General features: G+C 54.5%; 7 protein-coding genes across 7 annotated transcripts; 1 reads left to right on the top strand and 6 right to left on the bottom strand.

Moving 5' to 3' along the window:
- Window positions 1-194: 194 nt before the first annotated feature.
- On the top strand, window positions 195-5534 carry PV07_12307 (uncharacterized protein; the record flags this gene model as incomplete). The annotated part of the gene is made up of 5 exons (XM_016399824.1): window positions 195-1348; window positions 1399-2575; window positions 2664-3162; window positions 3409-3553; window positions 3605-5534. 5 exons carry the CDS (start codon window positions 195-197, stop codon window positions 5532-5534), a joined length of 4905 nt encoding a protein of 1634 aa, XP_016242636.1.
- Window positions 5535-5658: 124 nt separating this feature from the next.
- Window positions 5659-6843, bottom strand: PV07_12306 (uncharacterized protein; the record flags this gene model as incomplete). The annotated part of the gene is made up of 1 exon (XM_016399823.1): window positions 5659-6843. The coding sequence occupies one exon, from the start codon at window positions 6841-6843 to the stop codon at window positions 5659-5661; it is 1185 nt and encodes a 394-aa protein (XP_016242635.1).
- A 304-nt stretch (window positions 6844-7147) lies between these two features.
- PV07_12305 (uncharacterized protein) lies at window positions 7148-9961 on the bottom strand. Its single transcript, XM_016399822.1, has one exon. The coding sequence runs from the start codon at window positions 9765-9767 to the stop codon at window positions 7578-7580; it is 2190 nt and encodes a 729-aa protein (XP_016242634.1). The 5' UTR covers window positions 9768-9961; the 3' UTR covers window positions 7148-7577.
- A 79-nt stretch (window positions 9962-10040) lies between these two features.
- On the bottom strand, window positions 10041-12402 carry PV07_12304 (uncharacterized protein). Its single transcript, XM_016399821.1, has 2 exons — window positions 11889-12402; window positions 10041-11774 (listed from the first exon to the last, which is right to left on the bottom strand). Exons 1-2 carry the CDS (start codon window positions 12170-12172, stop codon window positions 10274-10276), a joined length of 1785 nt encoding a protein of 594 aa, XP_016242633.1. The 5' UTR covers window positions 12173-12402; the 3' UTR covers window positions 10041-10273.
- Window positions 12403-12636: 234 nt separating this feature from the next.
- On the bottom strand, window positions 12637-14467 carry PV07_12303 (uncharacterized protein). Its single transcript, XM_016399820.1, has 4 exons — window positions 14062-14467; window positions 13810-14011; window positions 13254-13756; window positions 12637-13197 (listed from the first exon to the last, which is right to left on the bottom strand). Exons 1-4 carry the CDS (start codon window positions 14316-14318, stop codon window positions 12807-12809), a joined length of 1353 nt encoding a protein of 450 aa, XP_016242632.1. The 5' UTR covers window positions 14319-14467; the 3' UTR covers window positions 12637-12806.
- A 2586-nt stretch (window positions 14468-17053) lies between these two features.
- Window positions 17054-18727, bottom strand: PV07_12302 (uncharacterized protein). Its single transcript, XM_016399819.1, has one exon. The coding sequence runs from the start codon at window positions 18318-18320 to the stop codon at window positions 17682-17684; it is 639 nt and encodes a 212-aa protein (XP_016242631.1). The 5' UTR covers window positions 18321-18727; the 3' UTR covers window positions 17054-17681.
- Window positions 18728-19141: 414 nt separating this feature from the next.
- On the bottom strand, window positions 19142-23486 carry PV07_12301 (uncharacterized protein). Its single transcript, XM_016399818.1, has 3 exons — window positions 20911-23486; window positions 20630-20859; window positions 19142-20548 (listed from the first exon to the last, which is right to left on the bottom strand). The coding sequence occupies exons 1-3, from the start codon at window positions 23105-23107 to the stop codon at window positions 19757-19759; spliced, it is 3219 nt and encodes a 1072-aa protein (XP_016242630.1). The 5' UTR covers window positions 23108-23486; the 3' UTR covers window positions 19142-19756.
- Window positions 23487-23524: the final 38 nt, after the last annotated feature.

Below are 23524 nucleotides of genomic sequence, written 5' to 3'. Positions count from 1 at the left end.
TGGCGGGTGTATATATATATAAGACAAAGGCCAGGACGATGATGAGGCTCTAGTGCCCCGCATGTGCGGCTAGTGAGGCTAGTGGGCCCCGCACTTACGGCCCCCACGAGGCGGACCTGAACTTTGAGATGTTCAAGCCGGCAGCCGTCGGCTTGGAATCACGATCTCAAGCCCAACGGAGGGTTCACCACAGGATGACAGAAAGGATTCCTAGGAGAGCAACAAAGGATATCACAGGCGGCCCGTTCCCGATACGTGCGGCTACCCAAGCATGTCGACAAAGACTCCAAGAATGCGCAAGTCAAGCATCCCTCCAGAACGGTCACTGGGCGGAGAATCGCTCCAGCGACTTCAACCTCTGGGATTCCGGAATTGGCGCCTCTGCCAACGAGCTGAACAGTCTCGATAGGCGCCTAGATCGAGACATATCTGCCCAAAAGGTGGTTGTTGGCGCTCTCAGCACTCTTGCTGCATGGGCGACAAAGTGTAGGGAGCTGGCAGAAGAGGTCGAACGACAACCCGCTGGACCACTGGACCATCAAAATGGGAGCAAGTCCTTGTCTCCAGACGAACAAAGCATAGAAATACGCGATGGCATAACATTGGATGAAGCAAAGAATACCGTGGAAAAGTTGCTCGAGATTCTTGTTAACCTGGAGATTGTGATAAGAAGAGCCGGGACGGCTTCTCGCGTGAGAAGGGCGGACCGAACCTTCCACAAGCGAAAGCATCACTACACGGAGCTTTCTACACATCTTGAATTCATTCTGCGAGTCTCTGAGGCTCCCCGACGGGAGCATGCCTTGATGACCCAGAGCCCTGCGCCAGTTGAAGCCGACGAGATTGATGTCACCTCCACTGTTGAACAATTAGAGGGAGAGAAAGCCCCTCTGCGTCCTGAACAGCAAATACTCCTCCTCGCCAATATCAAACGCACTGACCGATTCCTGTTCTACAAAGGTCGGCAAGAGCAATTGCGATCCGAACAAGTGCAAAAGCCTTCCTATCCTCAGGCTGAACGTGTTCAGGTCAGATCGTCATCGTCACCCGCCCGGCCGTCGAATCCCCCAACTAGAAGCGAGAAGCAACTCGAGAACTCATTAGAAACTTTCACGGACGAACAAGCGATGCCAGATCGATCCCAGCATTCTACCGGCACCACTAACCAGGCATCAGATTACGTAGCCACAAAATCCCTGGAGAAAGACATGCGGTTGACATCTCCCGGTGTCGCCGCAACGAAAATCGCCATTCGTGCCGATTACCCTAAACCTCCGAAAGATAAGACCAAATGCCCTTACTGTTTGATACCTTTGAGAGGCGAAGCTGACGATCTCAGTCAGTGGAGGTAGGTCCCTTGTACCATATTATAGACAAACAGTTCAGCTGATGATGCAGGAAACATCTCTCCGAAGACCTTCAGCCCTATACATGCTACGTACCGAATTGTCCCCAGAACCATCCTTTCTTCAATACATTTGGCGCGTGGAAAATGCATGTTCTCTCAAAGGACCACCAGCAGCCCGTTGGATGGACCTGCCTATTTTGTCCCTTTTCCTCAAATCCCGGCGAAGATCGCACCTTCCTCGACCACGTCCAGAGTAGTCATTCCGACGCCGTGACAAAGGAATCCTTGACAGGTTTTGTCCATATGTGTCGTCGGAATGCGACGCCGACACTGGATAGATGTCCCGTATGCTCCATATGCGACAAGGATTGGCAGTTGCAAAAGGACAGAGATGTGCAGTTTGAGCCTCAGACAAAGTCCTTTTTGGAACATCTCGGGCAATGCATTCACGGCTTTGCTTTGAGAAGCTTGCCTGAGACCGAACCGGGTAAGCCTGAAGACGAATCTGGCCAGAATCAGACCGACGTTTCAGCAATCGAGGACCGATCGTGGCCGTCGGGCTATCTGCATGTTTCACATCACACAGATGCCGGTCTTGCAGATTCAGATCTTCTGGAAATGGTTCCAGCGCTCAGACGCCATGACCTGGTTGATAACTCTACGAGAACTCAAGCCTGGGTTGTTGACAATGCCAACAGAATTCAGTCGAGCAACACGAGTGACCCATATTCTGCAGATGTCCCTTCACTCAGCAACCAGGATAACTATGCAGAGACGAAGAACCTACATCGAGACGCATTGCAGTTTCCTGAGGCGTTGCCGGACGAAAGTCATTCCTTAAGGCTGAATGGGCCTTTCTTACCCCACGACTACAGGCTGGCTTGTATTTGTTCCACGGAATTGGAACTAGCCCCGATCCGAGCGTTACTCGACGAGATCCACTTGAAGCTACCCAGGCCGCGCGACCGAAACAGCTATATCTTGGGGAGAATAGGAAGACATAGCGTCGTAATCGCCCTACTCCCTGAAACTGAAAATAACGACGCGGCTGTGGCGATGATGCAACTCATCAAGGATTTCCCATCGGTCCGATTTGGTCTGTCAGTTGGAATTGACGCTGGTGTGCCGAATCTCCCCAATGTCGATGTTCGACTGGGCGACGTTGTGGTCAGCATGCCGTCCAAGACACCGGGAAGCGTGATACATTATGACCTAGGAACGAAGACAGTATGGATTCCAGGGGACGGGTAGACTAGACGAGCCCCCGCTGCTTTTGCGCGCTGCAGTGTTCCACCTGATGGCTGACCACCAACAGAAAGACAGTAAAGTGCCCGTCTACCTATTGCAAATGCTGAAAAAATATCCCAAATTAAAGGATAAATACATACATCCTGGTGCGGAAAGTGACCAGTTGTTCGAGTCATCCTATGATCACCACGGAGGCGAGGACTGTCTCGACTGCGACTCTTCACGCGCTGTGAAGCGGTCTGCACGACCCAGCACCGATCCGGTCGTTCACTACGGTACCATCGCTTCGGTAAACCGCGTGCTCAAAAACGCGGTCGAACGGGATATGTTAGAGATGACCAATCCGAGCATTGTTTGTGTTGAGACGGAGGTCGCTGGATTGATGGACTCCTTTCCCTGCTTGGCCATTCGAGGCATTTGTGATTATGCAGACTCACACAAGAACAAGAGGTGGATGCCGTATGCCGCAGCCACCGCGGCCGCCTACATGAAAGAGCTGCTATATATGTTATCGCCTCGAGAAGTAAGCAGCACAAGTCCTGCTCTGGAGGGGACGGAAGTTTCTCGTAAGTTAACTACCGTTCGATACGTGGAGATGTTGGAAGTCGGGATGAAAATCAAGAAACAGTACAGCAATGTGAACATGTTCATGATGATGAGCTGCTTTCATCCTTGTATCCTCCATGGGGTTCCTGTCTTGTCGCTTATCCAACAATCCATGACTAACAGGCATCTAGAACATCCCTCAGCATCCTATCCTGTCCATTGGACCATTACTCGTCCAGCCAGCACGTTATTTACTGGTTGAGAAGAGATTCTGGCCGAGCTCGAAGTCATTGTCCGCGAGGCTGTAGAGGATCTCTCGCCTTCCCGGCAATGTAGAATTGTGATCTCCGGTATAGATGGCCAGGGTAAAAGCGAGATATGCCTGCAGCTCGCCCGCTGCACTCGTCAATTGTGAGTCCAACGTCTCGTGCTCCTTGAAATCTTGGTCACTAAGTCCCATAGATTCTGGGGCGTATTCTGGGTCGATGTCAGAACCACTGCTTTGGCGGAAAACGGTTTCTTAAGTATTGCGAGCCGACTTGACATCACAGTGAAGACTTGGAGAGATACCCCTCGCGGCCTTGCCGGTTTGAACGAGCCATGGTTATTGGTGATGGCCAACGCCGATGATCCTGATGTCGATTACGAACAATACTTTCCCTCGGGCCCACTCGGTGTGGTGTTACTAACGTCCCGGTTTCCCGAAAACCCACGTTATGCTACCAGCAAATTTATCAATCTAGAGAGTTTACTGATGACTGAAGCTCAAGAACTGCTGCTCCGTGCGGCTCGAATACCCAGTGATCGACATCAACTATTCCAGGCTGAAGCCAACCTCGTAGCCTCTCTACTCGAGTCACACCCTCTCGCCCTCATTCAAGCAGGAGCCTGTGTGTCTCAAGGTTACTGTGCGTTGAAGGATTACCCAATAGTGTATCAAGAACATCGATTGACGACAGCTCGGCTATCCCGGAGTGGGTTTCCATACGAGCACGTCTATACGACCTTTGAAGTCTCGGCTGGAGTCCTCCAGTCGATGAACACTGAATCGGCTAGTGATGCTTTAGAACTGTTAAGTGTCTTGGGCAGACTGGCATCCACGCCACTGCCGCTGCTGCTCCTCGAAGCTGGATGGAAAGGAGCACAAACGATATTGTCGGATGATAGAGATGACGATGATGAACAAGATTTGAATCGCCTATCACCGTGGCATGTCTCTCATCTGCCCGCACTCATTTCACCCGATAGTCCTAACTGGGACTCGTTTCGGCTTACTGAGGCCCTCAATCTCCTCCGGGCTTTCTCTCACATCACGACAGACACTTATGACAGTGGGAGAATAAATGTGTCCATGCATCCATTGATCCATGTCTGCGTGCAGTTATGGCTCGATCGGGGGCGAAAATATGCATCGCGGATACGCGCGGGATGTTTAGTGGCTATATCCCTTCAGGACACGCGCTTATGGTCGCAACACCAGTGGCAACTCCAGCCTCACATGCACGCATTGGTATCGCGGAGCCCCAGGACAAAGTTTTTATCCGGTCCTTCTCTCATGATTGTTCGTATACTGCTGAAATGTGCGAATGAGATGATTCGAACGGGGGATGATAAGCGAGTATTTAACTTCATGGAACTGCTGATGACTGGGCTTGGCTTTGATCGGAGGTGTGTTGACCGACAGTGGCTGAAGATATACGAAGTCTACGGGCAGAGCCTCCTCAACTTAGGCGAAGTCAAAGAGGCAGTGCCACTGTTGGAGGAGCTAGTCATGACACGAGAGCAGACACTACCAGAGGATCATCCTGATCGACTCACGGCCCAACATGACCTAGAAAGAGCATATCACGCAAACCGACAAGTTAGGGAGGCAGTGTCGCTGTTGGAGCAGGTGGTTGAGATTCAAGAGCAGACACTACCAGAGGATCATCCTGATAGACTCATGGCCCAACATGACCTAGCAAGAGCGTATCACGCAAACCGACAAGTCAGGGAGGCAGTGTCGCTGTCGGAGCAGGTGGTTGAGATTGAAGAGAAGACACTAACGGAGGACAATCCTCATCGACTGGCGGCTCAGCACAACCTTGCAAGAGCATATCACGCAAACGGACAAGACAAGAAGGCAGTGCCGCTATTGGAGCAGGTGGTCATGCTACAACGGCGGACACTGGCGGAGGATCATCCTGATCGAGTAGCATCGGAGCTCCTGCTTTCTATCTTTTACTGGGATCTGGGAGATCGACAAGCCGCGATACACACGGCGCGTCGAGTGGTTGAGGTTCGACGGCGGACCTTGGACGCAAACCACCCAGATCGGAAGAACGGTGAAGCCTGGCTTGACTATTTCGAATCTGAGACGGCACAAGGATCTTGGACGCATAACGAAGCATAGACTACTTCATGTTTACGGTAGGAAGCTGTTGATTCTATGAGAAGAGCGATCACCATAACATTGTCGTTTACACGAATGGTTCACAAGCTGTATCAATGTCAGTGCCACAAGTGGCAGACCGCAGCTACGACTCCTGACCATCGACCCTCTGGCGAAAGTCCAATATCTCCCTCGTCAACGCCTCGCCCTGCTCCAGCGCCATCATATGCACCCCGGGGTCGACCTCCCTGTACACGACCAGACCTCCATCACCGGCCCCCTTCTCACACGCCTCCTTGAGCCTGGTCATCCACTTAGGCCCCGTGCTCAGATCCTGCACGCCGCAGACCAGGAGGACGGGACACCGGACGCCGCCGGCGCGCAGGCTGTCCAGGGTGTCCAGCCCGCTCATGCAGCGCCAGGCGTCACCCCAGTCCGCGACCGAGATCCTCTCGACGCACGAGCGCGCGTAGCGCACCCCCCACTCGTTGCGCGCGATGGCCTCGGGGGTGAACCACCGCGTCAGCGTCTGCGGGAGGAGGGGCGTCACGGCTCCGGCCTCTTCGGCGAGCGTGGCCCGCGTGATCCACGATGGCTGCGCCTCGCCCGCTGTGGTGATCAGGCCTATCGACCGCGTGCTCTGCGGGTAGTTGAGCGCAAAGTACTGCGCCACGGCCCCGCCGTAGGACTGCCCGTAGACGTCCGCCCGGGGGATGTGCAGTCTCTCGAGGATACTGTGCAGGTCGGCCGCGAGCTGCGTGAGAGACTGCGCGGAGGGGGCGTTGGCCGCGTATCCGTGCCCGCGCATATCGTAGGAGATGACACGCAACTGACGGTTGTCGCCCGCCCGGCTCGCGGCAAGGCTGGCAAAGACAGCATCCCACATCCTCCGATCCAGGCCCAAGGCGTGGATGAGCACGATGGGCACGACACCCGTGTTCTGCGGATCCGAGTCGCGCACCACCGTCTTGTGGCTTCCGCCTTGCTCTGCTGCCCCTCCACCGACCAGAACCCCCTCCTCCAGATGATGCAGCCTGCCACGGAGCGACTTGAGCGCGCCCTCGACACGGGCCCGCACCGCCACGGCCCTGGCCGCCCCGACGCTGGCGCTGGACTGGAAGACGACGTTCTGGATCTCGGACTCGGTCGCCCCGTAGTGCAGCGCCGTCGCGATGTACTCTTCCAGCGCGATTTCGGGGCCGGCGACGGGCGCGTCGTGCGAGATGGCCGCCATGATCCCCAGCAGGGCGCACTCGCGGTAGTTGAGCGACGAGGTCGAGACGAGCTCGAGGAACGACGCCGTTGGTTGGAATGATGACGGTGCTGCCATTCTGTTTCTTTTCCCCTTACCCCTGGTTGATATTTGTTTGTAGAGCCTTGCCGTGGCAACTAGAGAGCCTGAGTGGTTAGATAGGGAAACCGGGCCTTTGAGACGAAAAGACTGGGATTTAGCCAGACACGAATGATAGAGCGGGAGGGTGACGAAGGAAGTAGATATCCCATACCACAGAGCAAAGCAAGCAATTGAAATGCTGGTGGTGGTTCGTTGTGGTAGTGCTCACCCTCGCCGTCCCCTCGGAAAAGCCAACGGAACCGGGACTCGAAACCGAAGTCGAAATTGACCTTGCCCCCCTTTCCTAATGTAGACCTTGCAAATTTCTGTTCAGGGGAGAAATGTAAAAAAAGGTCTCCAGTGTGCTGCGCGGTAGGAAAGTCGGCTTATTCAGCTCCACCGTCTCACGTATTCCGAGGCCGAGTCCTCGTTCCTTGAGCATGTGCCGGGATTCATTTGCTTTCTATGAGAACTCAGTGCTCATAGGGAGAGCCGGAGTCGGAGGTTTGGAGCAGCTAGGGAGTTGGAGAAAAGCCTCCTGTTACTCTGCGCGGAGTTTGCCCGCCATGGATACGGGACGTATTACCCCAACGCAAGGCTGACAAGGCTGGCGAGGCTGTAGACAATGGTCGTCTGGTCCCAGTCCAGACATCTGGCCCTTTTACAGCACCAGGACGATAAATCTGAGAAAGGTCCTATGGTACCTCAAGAATCTTCAGAGCAAGTTCGTGTCAAGTGGGATCAGGATCGCCTGCTTCCAACGGCCTCAGCGTCTGATACTCGCCGTGCAATTCCCGCAGGAGCGTTGGCAGAGTCTCCTCGAGCGCCATGTTGATGAGCCACTGGAACGTCATGGGGTCGCCCCCGAACAGCGGCCCGCCCAATCTCTCCGAGAGTCGCAGGGGAAGCCGGTTGCCCAGGAAGGCCGTGTAACCCTGGATGGTCTGGACCATCTCATCGGACCGTGCACAGGTCACGTATGGATCGTCCGGGCGCTCCGCCCCGGGGAACAGGATCTCGAAGATGCCGAACCACGCAGTGGCCGGGGTCGCGCCCGTTTTCCGGCGTTTCACCGCTCGATATTGGTCGGACGTCATCTTCTCCTCAAACGGGCAGTCTCGCAATGTGCACGACGGCCGCGCGCGGGAGTGTGCGTCGAACATATCGGCCGTCTCAAAGGCCATGTAGCATGACGGGCAGTAGTGGTCGGGTCGGCGATGGACCCGATATAAGTGCTGTTTGAGGCGAGGGATGCTCGTGAGGCACACGCTTCCGCATCGACGGTACGCCTTCTCGCTGAGGTTCTGATTCCTCTCCGAGAATCTGTCCGGATCATGCTTGGTGTATGGACAAGCCAGAAGGACCTCGGCCGCGGTGGCCGGGTCTGCTTTCTCGATCCGCGGTCTCTTGGGTCGTCTCATGCCGTCTTCGTCCTCGCCTTCGCTTTCGTGGAGGAGACCGTCGCGGGGCGGAGAGCCGGCGGTGGCATCGCTTCCACCATTCGTCTTCGAGCCGGAGGAAGAATCTTGGGAGCTTTGTGGAGTGCCTTGCCTAAGCCCGCCCTGGTGTGTCACAAACTCTCTCACCAGTTCCACTCCCACTTCCAGCACCAGACCATCGATGTTTTCGATGTTTTCTCCGAAAGACGGCGCAAAGGCCGGCGGCGAGTCCGAATTGAGCACAAAGGATTCCTCTCCCGACGAGACGATCCGGGACGAGGCTGGACTGTCACTCGTAAAAGGGACGTATCCATCGCCCGAGTCGGACGGTGGGAAGAAGTCAACAAGCGCCGCCGACCTGGAGTATTCATCGAGTTGTCCTTCGAAGAAATCCTCCGAATCGTGTTGGAAGTCACCTCGGCCCATAGTCAGCGCACTCGGGTCAGAGTTGGCTGTTGGACCTCCTGGGTCTGGCGTGTGCTTGAGTCCACCCGTGGCTGGTGTGCTCGTGCAGCCCGTGGTGAAATGGGAACCTTGCAATGATTGATGTTGAGTGGCATTTTCTTCTCCGCTTTGCTCCTTTCCTGCTAGGGTCGAGTCGTCGGCCAAGCCGGGGATGAGCATGCCAGACGAGTCTTCTCCAAAGGACATGTGGTCGAGGCTGTCGGCTCTCTCGAGGAAGGAGAACCACGTATGAGGGTCGTCGTCGTCCGGCTCCGCGGCGGCGTGCTGGGCGCCGTCGGGGGAGGATTCGCGATGAGGCCCGGCTCGGGTTGACTCTCTGTCCCCTTTGTCCGCGACGCCATTTTGCCGTGGCTGGTCCCCGTCTCCTTCCTCGGGCGGACTCTGCCCTTTGGACTCGGGGTCAATCGGTCGCAACGATATCGCATCCGGGGCTTCATGGCAGCTCTTTTCATGCCGTTTCAGATTACTCCTCACGCTGAAATATTGTCCACACCCTTCATGATTGCATTTGTAAGGTTTCTCGCCCGTGTGCGAGTACATGTGGATTTTCAGAGAACTCGGCCTGGAGAAGGATCTGTGGCATCTGGGACAGGGGTACTGTGCTTGAGCGTCAAGAGATGAGGAGGGGTCGGGGAGAGCATAATGGGAGGGAGGAGAATAGTGATGATGCTGCCATGTCGGTACCGATAGTGGGTCAATTGGGTGTGGGATTATATCAAAGCTGGAGAGATGGAAGCCTGTGGGCGGTGTTCTTTGTCCAAACTCGGGCGGGAGAACACTGGCCGGTGACGAGGCCTTAACGGGCCCAGAGGTCGCCCCGGCGGGATGCTTGGAAGACGAGCCGGAGCCAGAATTTGAGGGAACAGGATATGTAGGATATGTAGGATATGTAGGATATGTTCCAGGCCCCCAGGAATCCCCTAGTAGGCTTGCTAGTACTGGCAAACCTCCAGCGAGGGGTGGATCGGAAAACTGTTCACCAGGGCCGCCATCCGGCTGTCGAATCTCCCTCGGCATTGTCGTCCCTCAAAATAAGAAGGATCTATTCCCTCGTCCGGAAAGGGCTTGCTAAGAGTCCAAATAAATCGTGACGGCGAGAGAGGCCAGGCGGTCTCTCAGACTCGAAAAGACTGGCAACGGAGTCGCGGCGCCATGCCCCAAGCGTTTTATATACGATATCCGTTCGGCGGGCGCAGTTTAAAGAAGCAGACATTGCGAGTTCGAGAGGTCATTTAGGAGAAAGGATGTTGCTTCATATAGCTCGGGATCATCAAACACACAGGTGTGAGTGCGCAACACAGCCACTTAGTACATTTACACCGCTATTGGCCGCAGACTTGCATGTGGAGATTGCTAAAGAGGAGCTATCCGCGCTGTTGGGGGTTAGCGCCTTGGCACTCGCTCCGCAAATCGGTCGCAGGCAGACACACTCCTCCCATGGCTACTCGATACATACCCTTTCATCCTTGCCGCATAATTGCAAGTAAGATCGATCTGCACAAGGGGAACAGTCCAACTTTACCCTAAACATCCAAGCTCTCCAGATCTGCCAGCCCACCGTCATCATCGGTAAGCCCCCTCAATTTATCCCTGACATGCTGCGTGGCCGCATCCGCCTCGCCGCGGAGCATGCACGACGCGTCCAGCGCCTGCCTGAGCCAGTAGACGGCGTCGGCGCGGTCGCCGAGGCACAGGCCCAGCTCGGCCATGTCCTCCATGGCGTACGCGGCGCGCGTGTCCGGGAAGTGCACGCCCTGGATGGTCTGGTAGTTCTGTATGACGGAGGAGCACAGGCCGCGTGCGACGGCGTGCTGGCCCAGGTCCATGTGCACGTGCACCAGCTCCGTGAGGGCCGTGCACAGGTCCGTCATGACCACGCCCGCGGGGCGGCGGTGGTAGATGTCGACGCTGGAGCGTGACGAAGACGACGACAACGAGGAGGTCAGCGCCTGCTCCGTGACGTTGACGAGGGTCTCGCCCTGGCGTTTGGCCGCGTCGAGCCGCTTGGCCCGCCGCAGCAGGCTGATCAGCGAGCGGTGCACGGCGAACGTGGCGCCGTGGTCGCGGCCCAGCGTCTGCGTGCACAGCGCCAGCGTCAGGTTCGACGCCGCCTCCGACGCCTCGCCCAGCGCGCCGTCCCGTGCGATCTCGCGGCAGATGACAGCCAGGGGGTGCTGCCGGGATTTCAGCTTGATCGCCGCCATGCTCGACAGGTACCGCAGCAGCGTGCTCCGCACCTGCGGGTAGACTCTCATGTTGATGGGCGAGAGCACCGTGAAGACACTATTCAGGAACAAGACCGGTGTCTGGGCGAAGACGTCTCCCGCCAGCACACATGCTTCGTTCAGGAGAGGCCATGCCAAGTTCGGGAATTGCTTCTTGAGGAAGTAGATGCCGGACTTGACGTTGGACCAAAAGACCGTCGTGTTGTCCACCACATGGCTGCCGCTGTTGAATGAATCTGTGACGGAGCTGCCCATGACATCAAGGTAATACGACCGTGTTTGATGCAGGAGGAGTTCCATGTTGAGATTGTCTTTGGGCGGGAATATCGGCGGGCTCGGGGGTGGTGGTTCGACATGCAACTCGTCACGCTGGATGATCTCAAACGTCTCCATATCGTCGTCCAATCCCGACGACGAGGGCGTAAGTAAGCTGGAAGTCGTGTTCCCCGACTCCACGGGCGTCGCACACGACGGCTCTGGGGCTCTCGAACACACGCGAACCATGTCGTCGTCCCGCACAGGATTTGACGCAGAGGAGGAATCGGAAGTGCCCTCGTCGTCGGTGGTACGAGTCGGCGGCAGCCTCTGGTTCTGTCGGACAGCCTTGCCACGCTTCGGGTCTCGAATGTGTCGAAGCACGCGGTGCAGCTTGACCGGCCGGCCCTTGAAGGTGACCTCGGAGACGGGTCGGCTCTGGAGGTGCGCCTGGGCGATGCGGGAGGCCAGCAATTCCTTCTCCTCGGCGCGGTAGTTCTTGCGGATGTTCCACTGGTTGAGTCTGGTGTTGTACATGCGCTTGCTGGGAGGGGAAGGGTGATTGTGTCAGCTTTGAAGCCCTCCAACTGAAGAGATGGGACACATATATAGACACAGATCTATATGCCAAGCTTGCCCGCGCCAGGAGGACACTCACGTAGCCTTGAAATTATACTCGGTCTCCATAATGCGCTGGACCTCCTTGAGGGGCAGCTCGCGATCGCGGTACAAATGCGTGATCACGCCGCGGTGCTCATTCCACTCCTGCGGCGTCCGCGGCACAGTTGCCCGGGGATTATGCACGACAGATGGAGTGGCAGAGGCAAGGAGAGGCAGCGTCGCCGACCTGCCCAAGCTGCAGTCCGCCGAGACGGCGGCGAGCGAGTCGGCCGAGGAATACGGCATGGTTCGGTGGGGCGTGGGAACTCTAAGAGCCAGCATGAGTCGCGAAGGAGAACTGAGAAGAGCGGCGATCTGGATTAGTATGAATGAGAGGGCAGAAGGATCAACGGGACTGCTGGACACCGTTTACGTGAAGGGGGGAAGGATTTCGTTGATGGAAGAAGCTGGAGATCAAGATTTAGCAAGACAGTTCTTATGACAGCGGCTAGCCCATCTTCATTGTGGCGATAGGGCGGCTTTGATTCAATAGAGATGTGTGTAGCTTGACGGCATCGGGCTTGAATGTGGTGAGGCTTGTCGCTGTTGTTCTTCAGGATGAGGCTGTGCCTGGTGCTTGTGAGTGGCGGAGCGACGAAGCTACAAAATGCCCGTGCATTAGCACACATGAATAGACCAATCAAACAGGCAGTCAGGTCGCTTCAAGACAGACTCGTACAGCCCGTAACATCTCAGCCAGTGATGCTGCCAACACATCGTCCGACCACATGATCCTGCAGCCATGCATCTGCTTTGGTTCCTGAAGATGGGTTGAGGCCCCTTACAAGGCTTGCGCAAAAGTACCGCTTCTCCCAGGATATTGTCATTCATTAGACTCCAAATCCCTCGAGTCCTTTAGGTCATTCTCCTTACTAGCGTACAAGATATTACATACAACTGTGGCCTCCTTCGTTTCTCATCTGGCGTGTGCAAATGTCGGACTGGAACCCATCATCTCTTGTCCCATATCAACATCGTCCTGATTTCTGTAGCTAACAACTCGCTTCTTCCCGCCCATGCTCATCATAATATCTGCTCTCGTGTCGTGGGAGCCAAGTACTCGGTGATTGTGTTTGGACAGTGCGAGTGCGGGTGTTGTTCTATCGGGACGACCGGCTCGGGGGCCGAAGAGATTGGCTCTGGTCTCCTCCCAGAGTGTTTGGCACGCAGGCAAGCTGGTAACAACGTAGATGATGGTGTTCCAAAATCCCTGCAGAGGAAGAACCAACCCCGAGGCAAAGTCGAGCCCGAAGACAGAGTCATCTGGCCGGACCAATGTGTACACGCGGTTGATGGTAGAGGGAACCCTAAAGTTCATGGTCAGCTCATGTGGTATGCCGCTCCTGGAACAAACACGACATACCATGTGCAGAGGAGAGCAAGGAAGAACAACATGGCCGTCTTGCAGTAACTCATAGTTGCCTTGTTCGCGTCCAGTGTCCTGATCGGTGGTCTCTCTACAACCACATTGGTATTCGTTTGGGGAAAAGCCGTTTCCTGGATGGAAGGAAACCGTGCGTGGTTTGCATTGGTAGGCGACGCATCCTCATGGTAGGTACTCCGCGGCGAGCTCAGATGTCGCTGCTGCTTCGGTTCGGGTGAATGGGGAACTTGACTGCTGATGGTGACTTCGTAGGTTTTTGGAGACACAGGAGAGGTCGGCAGTTGATTCATCGCATAGCCATTGGACGGAATACCGACCATGCCCTCACTCTGATTCAAGGACAGGAGTTGCTTGCGCCATCGAAAGACCACCACGCCTACCTTGACGTATATAAACATGGTCACGAGAATGATCAGCCAAACCGGGCCGTAAAAGGTGGCAATTCGGAGCGCGTTCCATTCCGTCGAGACCCAGCACCAGAGCTACCAGAAGAAGTCAGCAGGTACAACCACCGCCGTGGGAAGGGCACACATACCACCGCGTCTCCATACACTTTGCCCTTGTCGCCGGAACTGACAAACAGAAACACAAACGCTGGAATGAAAGGAACGCCATAGCACGCTCCCAGGTACCTCCACTCGAGGCTTCGAAGTTGCGATGCATCGTACTGTCGAAAGAAGGAGAGGTAGACATTGCACGCCATGGCAAAGGTCCACAGGGCATCAGCAGGCAGGAACCTATCCTACAATGAGTAAGAGCGCCAAAATGATCCAGCAACTATCCTCACCAGTGAATCAAAAAGCCCTGGAACTGACACAATGGGGATGTTAACCCCAACTTGATGCCGGATCTCGCGATCAGAGTCGCCACGTTGGCAAACAGATTCCCCCATGCTGCATAGAACACCAGCCGGTTGATGGGTTTCCGAAACTTGCTGTCTGAAAGAAAGGTTGCAATGATGAATGCGGCGCCAAGAACAGAAAACACCGAGGTCACTCTCTCAGTCGTCACCAAGGCATGGTCTTGTGAGGCTGTGATCGCCATGTTGACAGCGGTATGATGGCTGCAACCAGACAAGCATGCCGAACAAGCCCAAGAGCGACGATGCTTAGGAGTTTGGGGGTTTGCGGGGGAAGCGGCCTGCTTTTGTGTTTGCCAGACTTGTATATGGCAACGTCAAAGTAACGTCTGCATTCCAGTGAACACTTGCGCCCTCGTTCACTCTTTGCCACGAGAGTGGCCAAGGGGGGTTGCAGCTTCACCCGTCCCCACCAAACACTGGGGTCAGAAATTTTCGAGAAGCAAAAGGCCCTCTCTCCCGCGGCCAGTCGTTCGATTCGTTGACATGTGAGAGAAGACAGACGACTATGCCGGGGTCGATCTGGGGCATGAGACGGTGGTCGACGTTGAAACGGCTAGAACACATCGGGGATGCACCTTCCGTATGTACAGCGGTGGATCTAGCAGCAAACTCCACCGGTGGAGCAGAAGGAGCAGAAAGAGCTGCCACCATGGTGCTAGTCCTGCGATCGTCAAAGGTAATTGATCAACGTTGCAGACAAGGCGCAATGGTACGAGCCGGGGATCTGGGCGTCTTTCTAGTGGTGGTGGCATTGGTGGGAGCAGGGGGTGGATGTATCAACAGGAATTCCAAACCCCGATGCACCGCAGAAATCCCAGTTCGCCTCAACAAGCCGTGCTCATAACCCTGGAGAAGATAATGTGGGATGGTCCAGTGGGAATATGAGAGTCGGACAATTACCCCAATCGTATTGTCTGATCGACGCTGCGTTGTTGTCCTCGCCCGGAAGAGGCGGGCTGGGGTATCTATTGACAATAGTGAGATGGGCCATACTCCAGCCATATGCTAGCAGACCTAACGAGTAGACTCCGAGGAAGCCGAGAACGGCCGTGGGAGATGAAGAGGAAACCCTTCGTTTCAACCCCGCCAGTCGAGGCACCCGGCCTGATTCGCACGGTCCGCACCGCACTGAAAATGTCTGTATCAGAAGTAAATTGGGTTTCTCGTGTTCGAAAAACGCTTTCGAGAAGACGGCTGCTCGGCAAGTCTTGGGAGAGGGCGAGACTCGAGACGGTTGTGCCTAGACACGAAGCTCGGCGGGGTCACCCTTTTCCCCAGATTGAGGGAAAGTTCGTGAACGGTCGGCGGAAAGGAAGCTACTGCAGGGACAAACTGCCAGGGACGAAGCCTCATCCAACCGGGCAGCCGAACACACAACATTCGAGTCGCGTGATAGATACCAGGATGTGGGAGCAAGGTACTCGTATTGCGCAGAACCAAGACTAAGAAGAAACTGCGCCATCTCGTTTTGTCATATTCGACTAGTCGTAGAGGATGGCTGGCCGAATTGTGGGAGTGAAATACCGTGCTATAGCAGCAATCTCTGGAAGGATGAGTTTGAGTTACGGTCTCGCTGGCTGGCTGACTGGATTCGCGCTGATTGCACTGGTTTACGTGGCGTCATATTAGGCTCCTCCATCTGGAGGTGGTGGATGGCGATGAAGGATATCTCAAAAGCCACAATGACGCCTGAGAGGAGACAGTTTGGCACGGCCTGACTAGTCCAGCTGGGAGACCGGTTATTGAAACGCTCGGTTGTCGATAGCCATGTCAAGGATAACCATGAACTTGTCTAATGACCCGTATCCAGGGCCGTCATGAACCAGACACCTTCGAGATCTGTCAAAGACCCAAGGTACGCGACTCTCCGACACGAGAGGGCAGGCGCAGTAACCATTTGGGGGGCTTGTTTGACACTTTTCCACGGCGAACATGAAGCCGGGCGCAGGGCCTGAGGTATGGTGCTGTTTCGAGTCATTTGTTACCAGTCACACTGAAGCTTATCAGCGCAGGAGGTTGACTGTAGCCAAGCGGACGAGTCGGGTGAGAGGAGAAGAGGGTAACAGCTCGAGTTCGGTATGGGCAGCCAAGCATCGAGGAGCGTTCAAGCTCTTTCTCGCCCCCCTGACCTCTCCTTCGCTCGTGTCTGAAATAGGGATGGCTGAACGAGGAACGGGTGCCCGTACCGAGTACCTCGTACAGTCCGGGGGGTTCTGCATGGGGTATCTGCAAGGGCGTCAGTGTCCACCTCATGATGACTTGAAGTCGTGGGTGGGATTTGGTTTTGGCACCCAAAATCTGACGGTGGGGATTTGGACCAAAGTGACGTTGTCGTTGATCCCGACGATCTTTCCCCAGAGGCCATTGCATTGCCCTACTGTAGCTGTCAGGGGAGGGAAGACAGCACCCGTCCTGTCGGGTACGTGGTCCACAGATTGTTACCCCGGTCAATGGAGACCGAGACCGCAAGGGGGGGGGGAGTTGCAGTAGTATTAGTGGGTGGCCAGAAAGGTCGAAGAAATTCGGCTAAAGAGGGAGAAGAAAAATGGGCATCTCTCAAAGGGGATGTTGCCCCGAGGCTGCCACCACGAGCCACACTCACCCTTCTGTCCTTTCGCTTTGATTGTTTCTCGTATTCTTTCATCTCCTCGGGAACACCGAGGGGACTCATATGTTACTGTCAACTGCGAAGTTTTGGAAGGGGCTGGTTGATGGATTGATTTGTACCAAGTTTCTCCGTACCGGTTGGGTGGCCATCTTAGTATTATGCGAGTCGAAATAGCCTAAAGAACCATTGACCCTAATGTCCGCAGACCTCGCTGCGCCTTAATGCACGTTAAATCATCCATCGCCCTGTAATAGAATTATGGGCGTCCGGCTTACGAGGACGTCGATCGCAACAAGGTCTACGCTACAAGTTGAGATGATTGTTGCTGTGAGCCAGGAACACACGCAGTGCACGATCGCCTGGATGCCGCCACTGGGTCCTGTCTGCCTCACAAGGACCAGGGCACAAATGAACTGTGTCCCATCCTGCTGCGCACTGGAATCACTTTCTCCTCTTTTCATCCATGCCCCATTCCAAATTGCCTTCTCACAGTATCCGGCATGATGAATCTGGCCGGACAATGCCCATTTAGGATGATAACTGCCCCCACGGTGACAGCCCTGTCCAGAGTAGAAAATGAGATCTGCACTGATCAGCAGGAACATACTTACCTAGGCAGGTGTTGAGGGACATGGCGAAGATCGCTGAACGAAAACCAATCAGCAATCAATGGGTCAGTCGAGAAAAGGAAAGCCCTCCTAAAGAGAGAGGTATCGCAGTCTGCAAGGTGTGAGAGTTTCATTGCTATGCCTTCCCTCAACGTAAGACAAATGATTGCTGTGGAACAACTCGAATTTCATCATTGAACAACTCCGTTAAGAGCGCCGTCGCTCAATCCCTAGGCCATGACACCAACACCATGTAGGGGCAAGCATGCAGTTGCCCGCTTGTACAGACAAATGGCCCCCAACGACTAGAGAGACGTCATAACCGTCATTCATCTCTTCCCTGCATCATGCTTTGTGTGGTACCTGGGCATTTTCTCATAAGCATTGGGACTGGGCTTCCTTCTCCCCTTGCCCTTCCCATGGTCGCACCCGTCATCATGGTCGTGGTCATTAGGACGGCCGTGCCGGTGGTCATGTTTCCTCCCTCTCCGGTTGCCGCTCATCCTCGCGCCGCCGTCATCGGGACTGTCGCTGCCGCCTGCATCGCTGTCACTATCGCTCGAGGAATCACTCGAGCTATCATCTTCACTGGAGCTCTCGCCAAACTCCCGCGGTTTGTGGTATATGCAGCACACTTTGCTTGATTTTCTGCCCAGCCCCTCGTTGTCCACCACGTCTTCTGCCCACGTGATCTGTCTTCGGCGGCCTCGGGTGGTGTTTGTGCTGGACCCGGCCGCGGCATCATGGGCACCACGGAGACGGAGGATGAGTGGTTCTGGCGAAGCTGATCGGGATGAGGCTGAATCGACGGGGGTGACGGTTTGGGTCGCTGAGCCCGAAGTGGCGCGGCGCGAAGGCGAAGCAGCGTGTAAGGCCGGTGCTAGATGTCTAGCACCAGTCGGCCTGGATGGATTGTGGGACGGGCTCATGGCTGGTGGTGGAATCGACGGGGCGGCAGATGAGGACATGGTCGACCAAGGGCAAAGGCAAGAAGGCTTCCGGGATACAATGTCCGTCTGTTCTTTGTCTCTATTGAAGTGGATTTCGGTGTCTAGGCCCGTGACGAGGAACTTTAGATGTCGGAGTCCAAAGACCAACGAGCTGTTTAGCAATGTACTTGGTAAGTGGGCTAAAAGGTGTCTCGGGTGTGAAGTGGCGCAGACGCAAACAGAAGCCTCTGGCAGAAGGAAGAGTGGCAACGAGGCTCTGACACAACGAGGGAATGTAAATATAGGCAATGAGATATGGACGCCCCGCACACAAGGGCCAGCACCTCGGCGACGTGAGGTGTTTTGTTTTAATAGTACAGGATGAATGTTTGGGGTGATGTGCAGCGTGCGGATTGGGGACTGCAGACCGTGGACCGTGGACTGCGGGATGGAGGCGGCGGATTATTGATGAAAATAATAATTTAAATGAGCACACGAGACCCTTTGCGAGCTCCAAACATCAAGTGACGTCTCTGTTTTCGTCCCCGCTTTTCTCCCATCCATTCATCGTCGTCTCCATCTCCTGCTGCCGCCGCGCTCGCCTCGCCTCGTTGCGTCCCTTTCTCACGCACTGCTGCTGACCGCCCGCGCGGTACGAGGATGCAGCCAGATGCAGCTCAGCTGCACGACAGCTCCTATCATCACTCCCCATAATACCGAGTACGCCTGACCACATGGTCTCGAACCCAGCAACCGGCGTCCAACCTCATCCGCCCTCCTGCAGAGATCACTTCACGTGTTCCAGAATGAGCATCCGTGCTCCCCCTCACATGATCCTGGAGGAGCTTTAGATGAGCCTGGACCCGAGTGCAGACTGCCATGCTCGCTATGGTGTGAAGAGATTATGAAGAGATCATCCTCCTCTCTACTGCTCTATTCTGTTGCTACAAAGGCCCGTCCGGCATCATTTCAAATCTCCAATGTTCGTATTCGGGTGGGCTGGGCTCTTCTCAGCTCTCATCTAAGCTTCTAGCAGCTCATGCTCTTGAACGGACCGTCTCTGCCCTTCATCCTTGGCCTCCAGCAGCACTCGACTCGGCGGATGCGGTGGTGTTGGTCCCCCTCTCCAATCGCTGGTTGGTGTCCAGGCCAAGTAGAGAGTGCCCAAGAGAAGTCTCGCAAGCAATACTCTAACCGATCGACCGGAGGACCATGCTTTTTGGTATCATAACATAATTCAAGCAAAACAAGATATGCATTTTCTCGTCCATCTCTGCCTGTCCCGACCAGCTCCTCTTCTCCATTGCGGCCGTGTCTTCTAGACAAGCGCCTCAACATTTGTAGAAGACCCATCCGCTCTCGAAATCCTCGTCTGGGGTCGACTTCTCCATCGCATAGTGTTCGACCGAGGGTTCGGCAGCGGCTGGCGGTTCTGCTGTGCGTATCGCAAATTCCGTACGTAACTCTTCCTCTAGTCACAGCTCATCGTCCTGATCCAGATCGGCTGGCTTGATCAAACCACCGACCTTGAGGGCTCGCTCTCTCTCTGCATCCGCCAAAATCTTCTTTTCTTGCTCGCGTTCTTCCGCATACAGTTCCGCATTGTCGCCAGCAAATTCTTTGAGCGAGATCAAAAAGTCGCGCACATGAGTCTTGAATTTCGTGGCGTCTTCATTGAGGGTGAAAAGTCCATTGACAAAGTGCTGGACTTGGATCTCCTTGAGATTGGGAAAAGCGCGCTGCAGCAGATTGGAAGTGAACTCGCTGACAAACTGCTTGTTGGACGTCCCGGGCGCGGCCTGGTCTGGTTGGTACAGCGGCTGCGAAATCTTATTGGTCTCAACGAGCTGGAACATCCGTGCCAGCAACATGCATTGAGATTTGAAGCCGGCCTTGTGGTCCGAATCGGTGAGGACGAAAATCACATCCTGCAGGATGGAGATGTAGAATTGTTGGAAGAAAATACCAGCAGTCTGGGGGTCTGTCTCTGCCATGTTGTTGATCAGCTCCAGACACATGGACAACCCTGTATTCTCGACCTCGCGGTTGTCGTGTTTGCTCGCCCACATGCAAGAGTCAATGACAAATTTAAATTGTCGTCCGTCAAGTTTGAGCAACGCTGGGAAGCAGAACAGATTAATCGCTTGGAGGAGCTTGAAAAATTCGACTCGGAACTCGGGGTATTCATGGAAATCCTTGTTGATCATCTCCAGTGTACATTCGAAGATGCTGTCCATGATTGGGCCAATCTTGTCATCCATGAGGTTCTGCAGGGAGTCAGTAAGATGTCTGGGAGTAAGCATAGAGTCTCTGACCAAATGCCGAGATCTCTTTGGGGCCCAACGTACATGTAGCTTGTGGATAATTGTGGTGGTGACGCTGAGGACTTCGGCGTCCCTGGCGTCTGGAACGTTGCGCTGGTAGTCGAGCAAGATGGCATCGAGCAATGGTGGTACCATGCTATCATTGACCATTTGCAGGTCGTCCGCCTTTTGTACGTAGATGTCGACGAGCTTCAAGATCTCTTTCTTGATGGTCCGCAGGCCTCGGACTTTTGGAGTCTTAGTCTGGACATTGCCTACGGTCCACGTTAGAATCAAACAATAAACAGGTGTCCAGGGAGACTTGCCTCCAGAAGCAACAGCATCGGAAATCAATTGGCTCGAAGCCCGGTACATATTGAGCATGTCATGGTAGATGCGGCCAATCTGGGAGTAGAAGTAACTGCCGATCGACGAGCACGCTGCGACATTGGTCTTCATAATATTTCCCACCACTTTGATGATCTCGGGATCATGGAGGATTGCCGGATTGGCATTCGCTTGCTGAATAACGCTGTCCCAGGCTTGGTTTGGATAAGACATAAGGTCGCTGATCAGTCGGTCTTGAACGCTCTTCTGGCCTTGGGCAGAAATCATGTAGCCACAAGCTTCGTAGAAAGTGTGCACTTGTTGTGGAGTCAAATCACAGGTGATCCTGCGCATATTACGCACAATCTCATCAATGAAAGGTTCCGTTTCGCCCGGCTGGAGAGCTACGAAATGGCGCTTGCATTTGTTGGCAATCTTGATGAACGTGTCGCAAGCCATGTCTTGAACTCCTTCGTGGGTTTCGTGCATAAACTCGAAGAGTTTGTTCACCACCGTCTTCAAGAACTTCCAGTGCGCTTTCAAGAAACGTGGGTACTGGCCCACAATATACATGATATTGCTGGCCACCACGGCTTTATTGTCTTTGCCACGCTTCATCTCAGTCAAACCAAGCAAGTCCTTGATGACCGTTACCAAGAAACGCTTCTCCGTCTCTTCGGACATGGCCCCTGATATCGAACCGATGGCCCAGCAGAGAGTATTGCAGTTGTTCCACGACCACTCGGACCCATCGACTTGTCGCTGAAGCTTGTCGGACATGATTTGCTCGGTGTCGACAACATCCAAGTGCGTCAGGTATACCAGACATTCACGGGTGGTCTTGTAGAGTTGAATCGTGTCGCTCTCCTTGACAAACTCTCGCACAATTTCTCCCTCGTCATTTTCCACAATAAGGACTTCTTCCGGCCGAACCATCTTCTCCACCATGACCTGCCTCAGGCTCGACAATACTTGAGAGTACTTGTGTTTGCGGAGGGGATAGTTGGCCAAAGTGCTGGGATGAGGCGCACCGCCGTTAGCGAGCCCACTGACACCCATGTTGACCAGAGGGTTGAGTTCGGTGATTGGGAGCTGTTGCATTTCTTCATACAACTCTTGGACCAACTTGTTCCAGTATTCCAGACAGATCTTGAAGATTTCCCTGTCATCGATCAGACTGATCTTGATGAGATAGAAATGGCCGTGTAGGAGGTAGTCGGAGTTCGGTAATCTTTCGATTGTCTGAAGATGTGCGGAAAAGTAGTTGGTGAGAAAGATTGCGAGGTTGAGGATATATTCTTGATCTGAAGACTTAGCTTTGGCATAGGCCTCTCGAAAATCAGTATCGAGCGAGATACTTCTTGCAACGACCGTCAAGGTTTCGGTGAACATTTGGACGAGCTTGTCATCATACTGATATTGCTGTCCCAGCTGCAAGCCACCAATTTCCGTCAAGCACTTGAGGGTGATGTTGCGAAATTGATCGAGCTCGAGGAACCTGGTGACGAGGGTGTCGATGAGCTTTGTTTCGAAGATGAAGCCGAGGGGGATCCAATTCAGAAATCGAAGCAATGTCTCGAGAGTTGCCTTGACCAGGCTTACGGAGTCGGCTGTCGTCAAGACTTCATTGCACAGTTGAAAGATGGACGAGAATTCGGCGCACATGGTGGTTTTCAGGTTCTTTGCCTTTGTGGAGGTCATCTGGTCCTGGGAGAAGTCGAAGACCTCTTCAGACAGCAGTCGCAAAATGGTCATGTTGTTCTCGCACACAGAGATACCAGTGTGGCAAGAGGAGATGATCTCGTTGATGAATGTGGGCCAATGCTGCGGCCATTCTTGCTTGAGGATCGTGACCAGCGTCAAATCCAGCTTGTTGAGAAAGAGCTTGTTGGCCTTGAGGGAATCCTCGGTCTCGGAGGTATGAAGTATTTGATTGACCACGAAGTTGCGGATGCCCAAACATTGGTCTCGCGGGAGAACCTTCCATCGAGTGTTGATCACATCATCCAGCACCTGCAATGCCAGATATTTGGTGGGCACGTAGGTAGCCTCTTGCAATATTGTGTCCGCCATCAACCAGGCATCGGGGTTTGCCTTGAACTCATTGAGCTTTTGTTGGGCCTGTTTTTGGACTTCGCCATGACCCTCTTGAAAAGCTTTGACGGTCGCGTCAAGCTCGGCGATAGTGACCGACATGGCGAGAGAGGAAGATTGTAGGAGGAAGAGCGCTCAGCGAGCGTGGAACAGCACGAGTGGTGCGCCAGTAAGTGGCGGGGTAGCAGGGTTTGAGGCTCGATCGACGTGTCGGTATGATAAACGACCCGAGGGTGGGATGAGGAGTGTTTGTTGCTTGTCCCCTCGTTTGTTTGACGGGGAGAGGAGATGATGAAAGGGCGACTGGTCGCAGCGGCGATGAGATGCAGATGACTGCACAGACAGAATGAAGGAGCAGATCTTGAGTCTGTGTTGGTTGGTGGCTTGGGCAAGTGTTGCAATTCGTCGGATGATGGAAAATTGCCAACGCGTGAGGCCCAGGCAATGGCATGGGCTTCCCAGTTGATGAGGCGCCGCATAAGGCAACCGCAGCGGCGATATCAAATGTCACCAGCGCGG

The sequence above is a fragment of the Cladophialophora immunda genome, assembly GCF_000835495.1.
Source record: "Cladophialophora immunda strain CBS 83496 unplaced genomic scaffold supercont1.8, whole genome shotgun sequence".
NCBI classification, from domain to species: domain Eukaryota; kingdom Fungi; phylum Ascomycota; class Eurotiomycetes; order Chaetothyriales; family Herpotrichiellaceae; genus Cladophialophora; species Cladophialophora immunda.
The sequence above is the reverse complement of the archived record's forward strand: the minus strand, read 5'-3'. Positions and strand labels throughout refer to the sequence as shown.

Coding starts and splice junctions, on each gene's coding strand:
- PV07_12305 (XM_016399822.1), bottom strand. CDS start 9,767: ATGCCGAGGGAGATTCGACAGCCGGATGGCGGCCCTGGTGAACAGTTT.
- PV07_12304 (XM_016399821.1), bottom strand. CDS start 12,172: ATGCTGGCTCTTAGAGTTCCCACGCCCCACCGAACCATGCCGTATTCC. Junction 11,775..11,888: donor GAGTATAATTTCAAGGCTAC/GTGAGTGTCCTC, acceptor TTCCCCTCCCAG/CAAGCGCATGTACAACACCA.
- PV07_12303 (XM_016399820.1), bottom strand. CDS start 14,318: ATGGCGATCACAGCCTCACAAGACCATGCCTTGGTGACGACTGAGAGA. Junction 14,012..14,061: donor CAGGGCTTTTTGATTCACTG/GTGAGGATAGTT, acceptor ATTGTAGGATAG/GTTCCTGCCTGCTGATGCCC. Junction 13,198..13,253: donor CTTGCTCTCCTCTGCACATG/GTATGTCGTGTT, acceptor CATGAACTTTAG/GGTTCCCTCTACCATCAACC.
- PV07_12302 (XM_016399819.1), bottom strand. CDS start 18,320: ATGTCCTCATCTGCCGCCCCGTCGATTCCACCACCAGCCATGAGCCCG.
- PV07_12301 (XM_016399818.1), bottom strand. CDS start 23,107: ATGTCGGTCACTATCGCCGAGCTTGACGCGACCGTCAAAGCTTTTCAA. Junction 20,860..20,910: donor CGATGCTGTTGCTTCTGGAG/GCAAGTCTCCCT, acceptor CGTGGACCGTAG/GCAATGTCCAGACTAAGACT. Junction 20,549..20,629: donor CAATTATCCACAAGCTACAT/GTACGTTGGGCC, acceptor GACTCCCTGCAG/AACCTCATGGATGACAAGAT.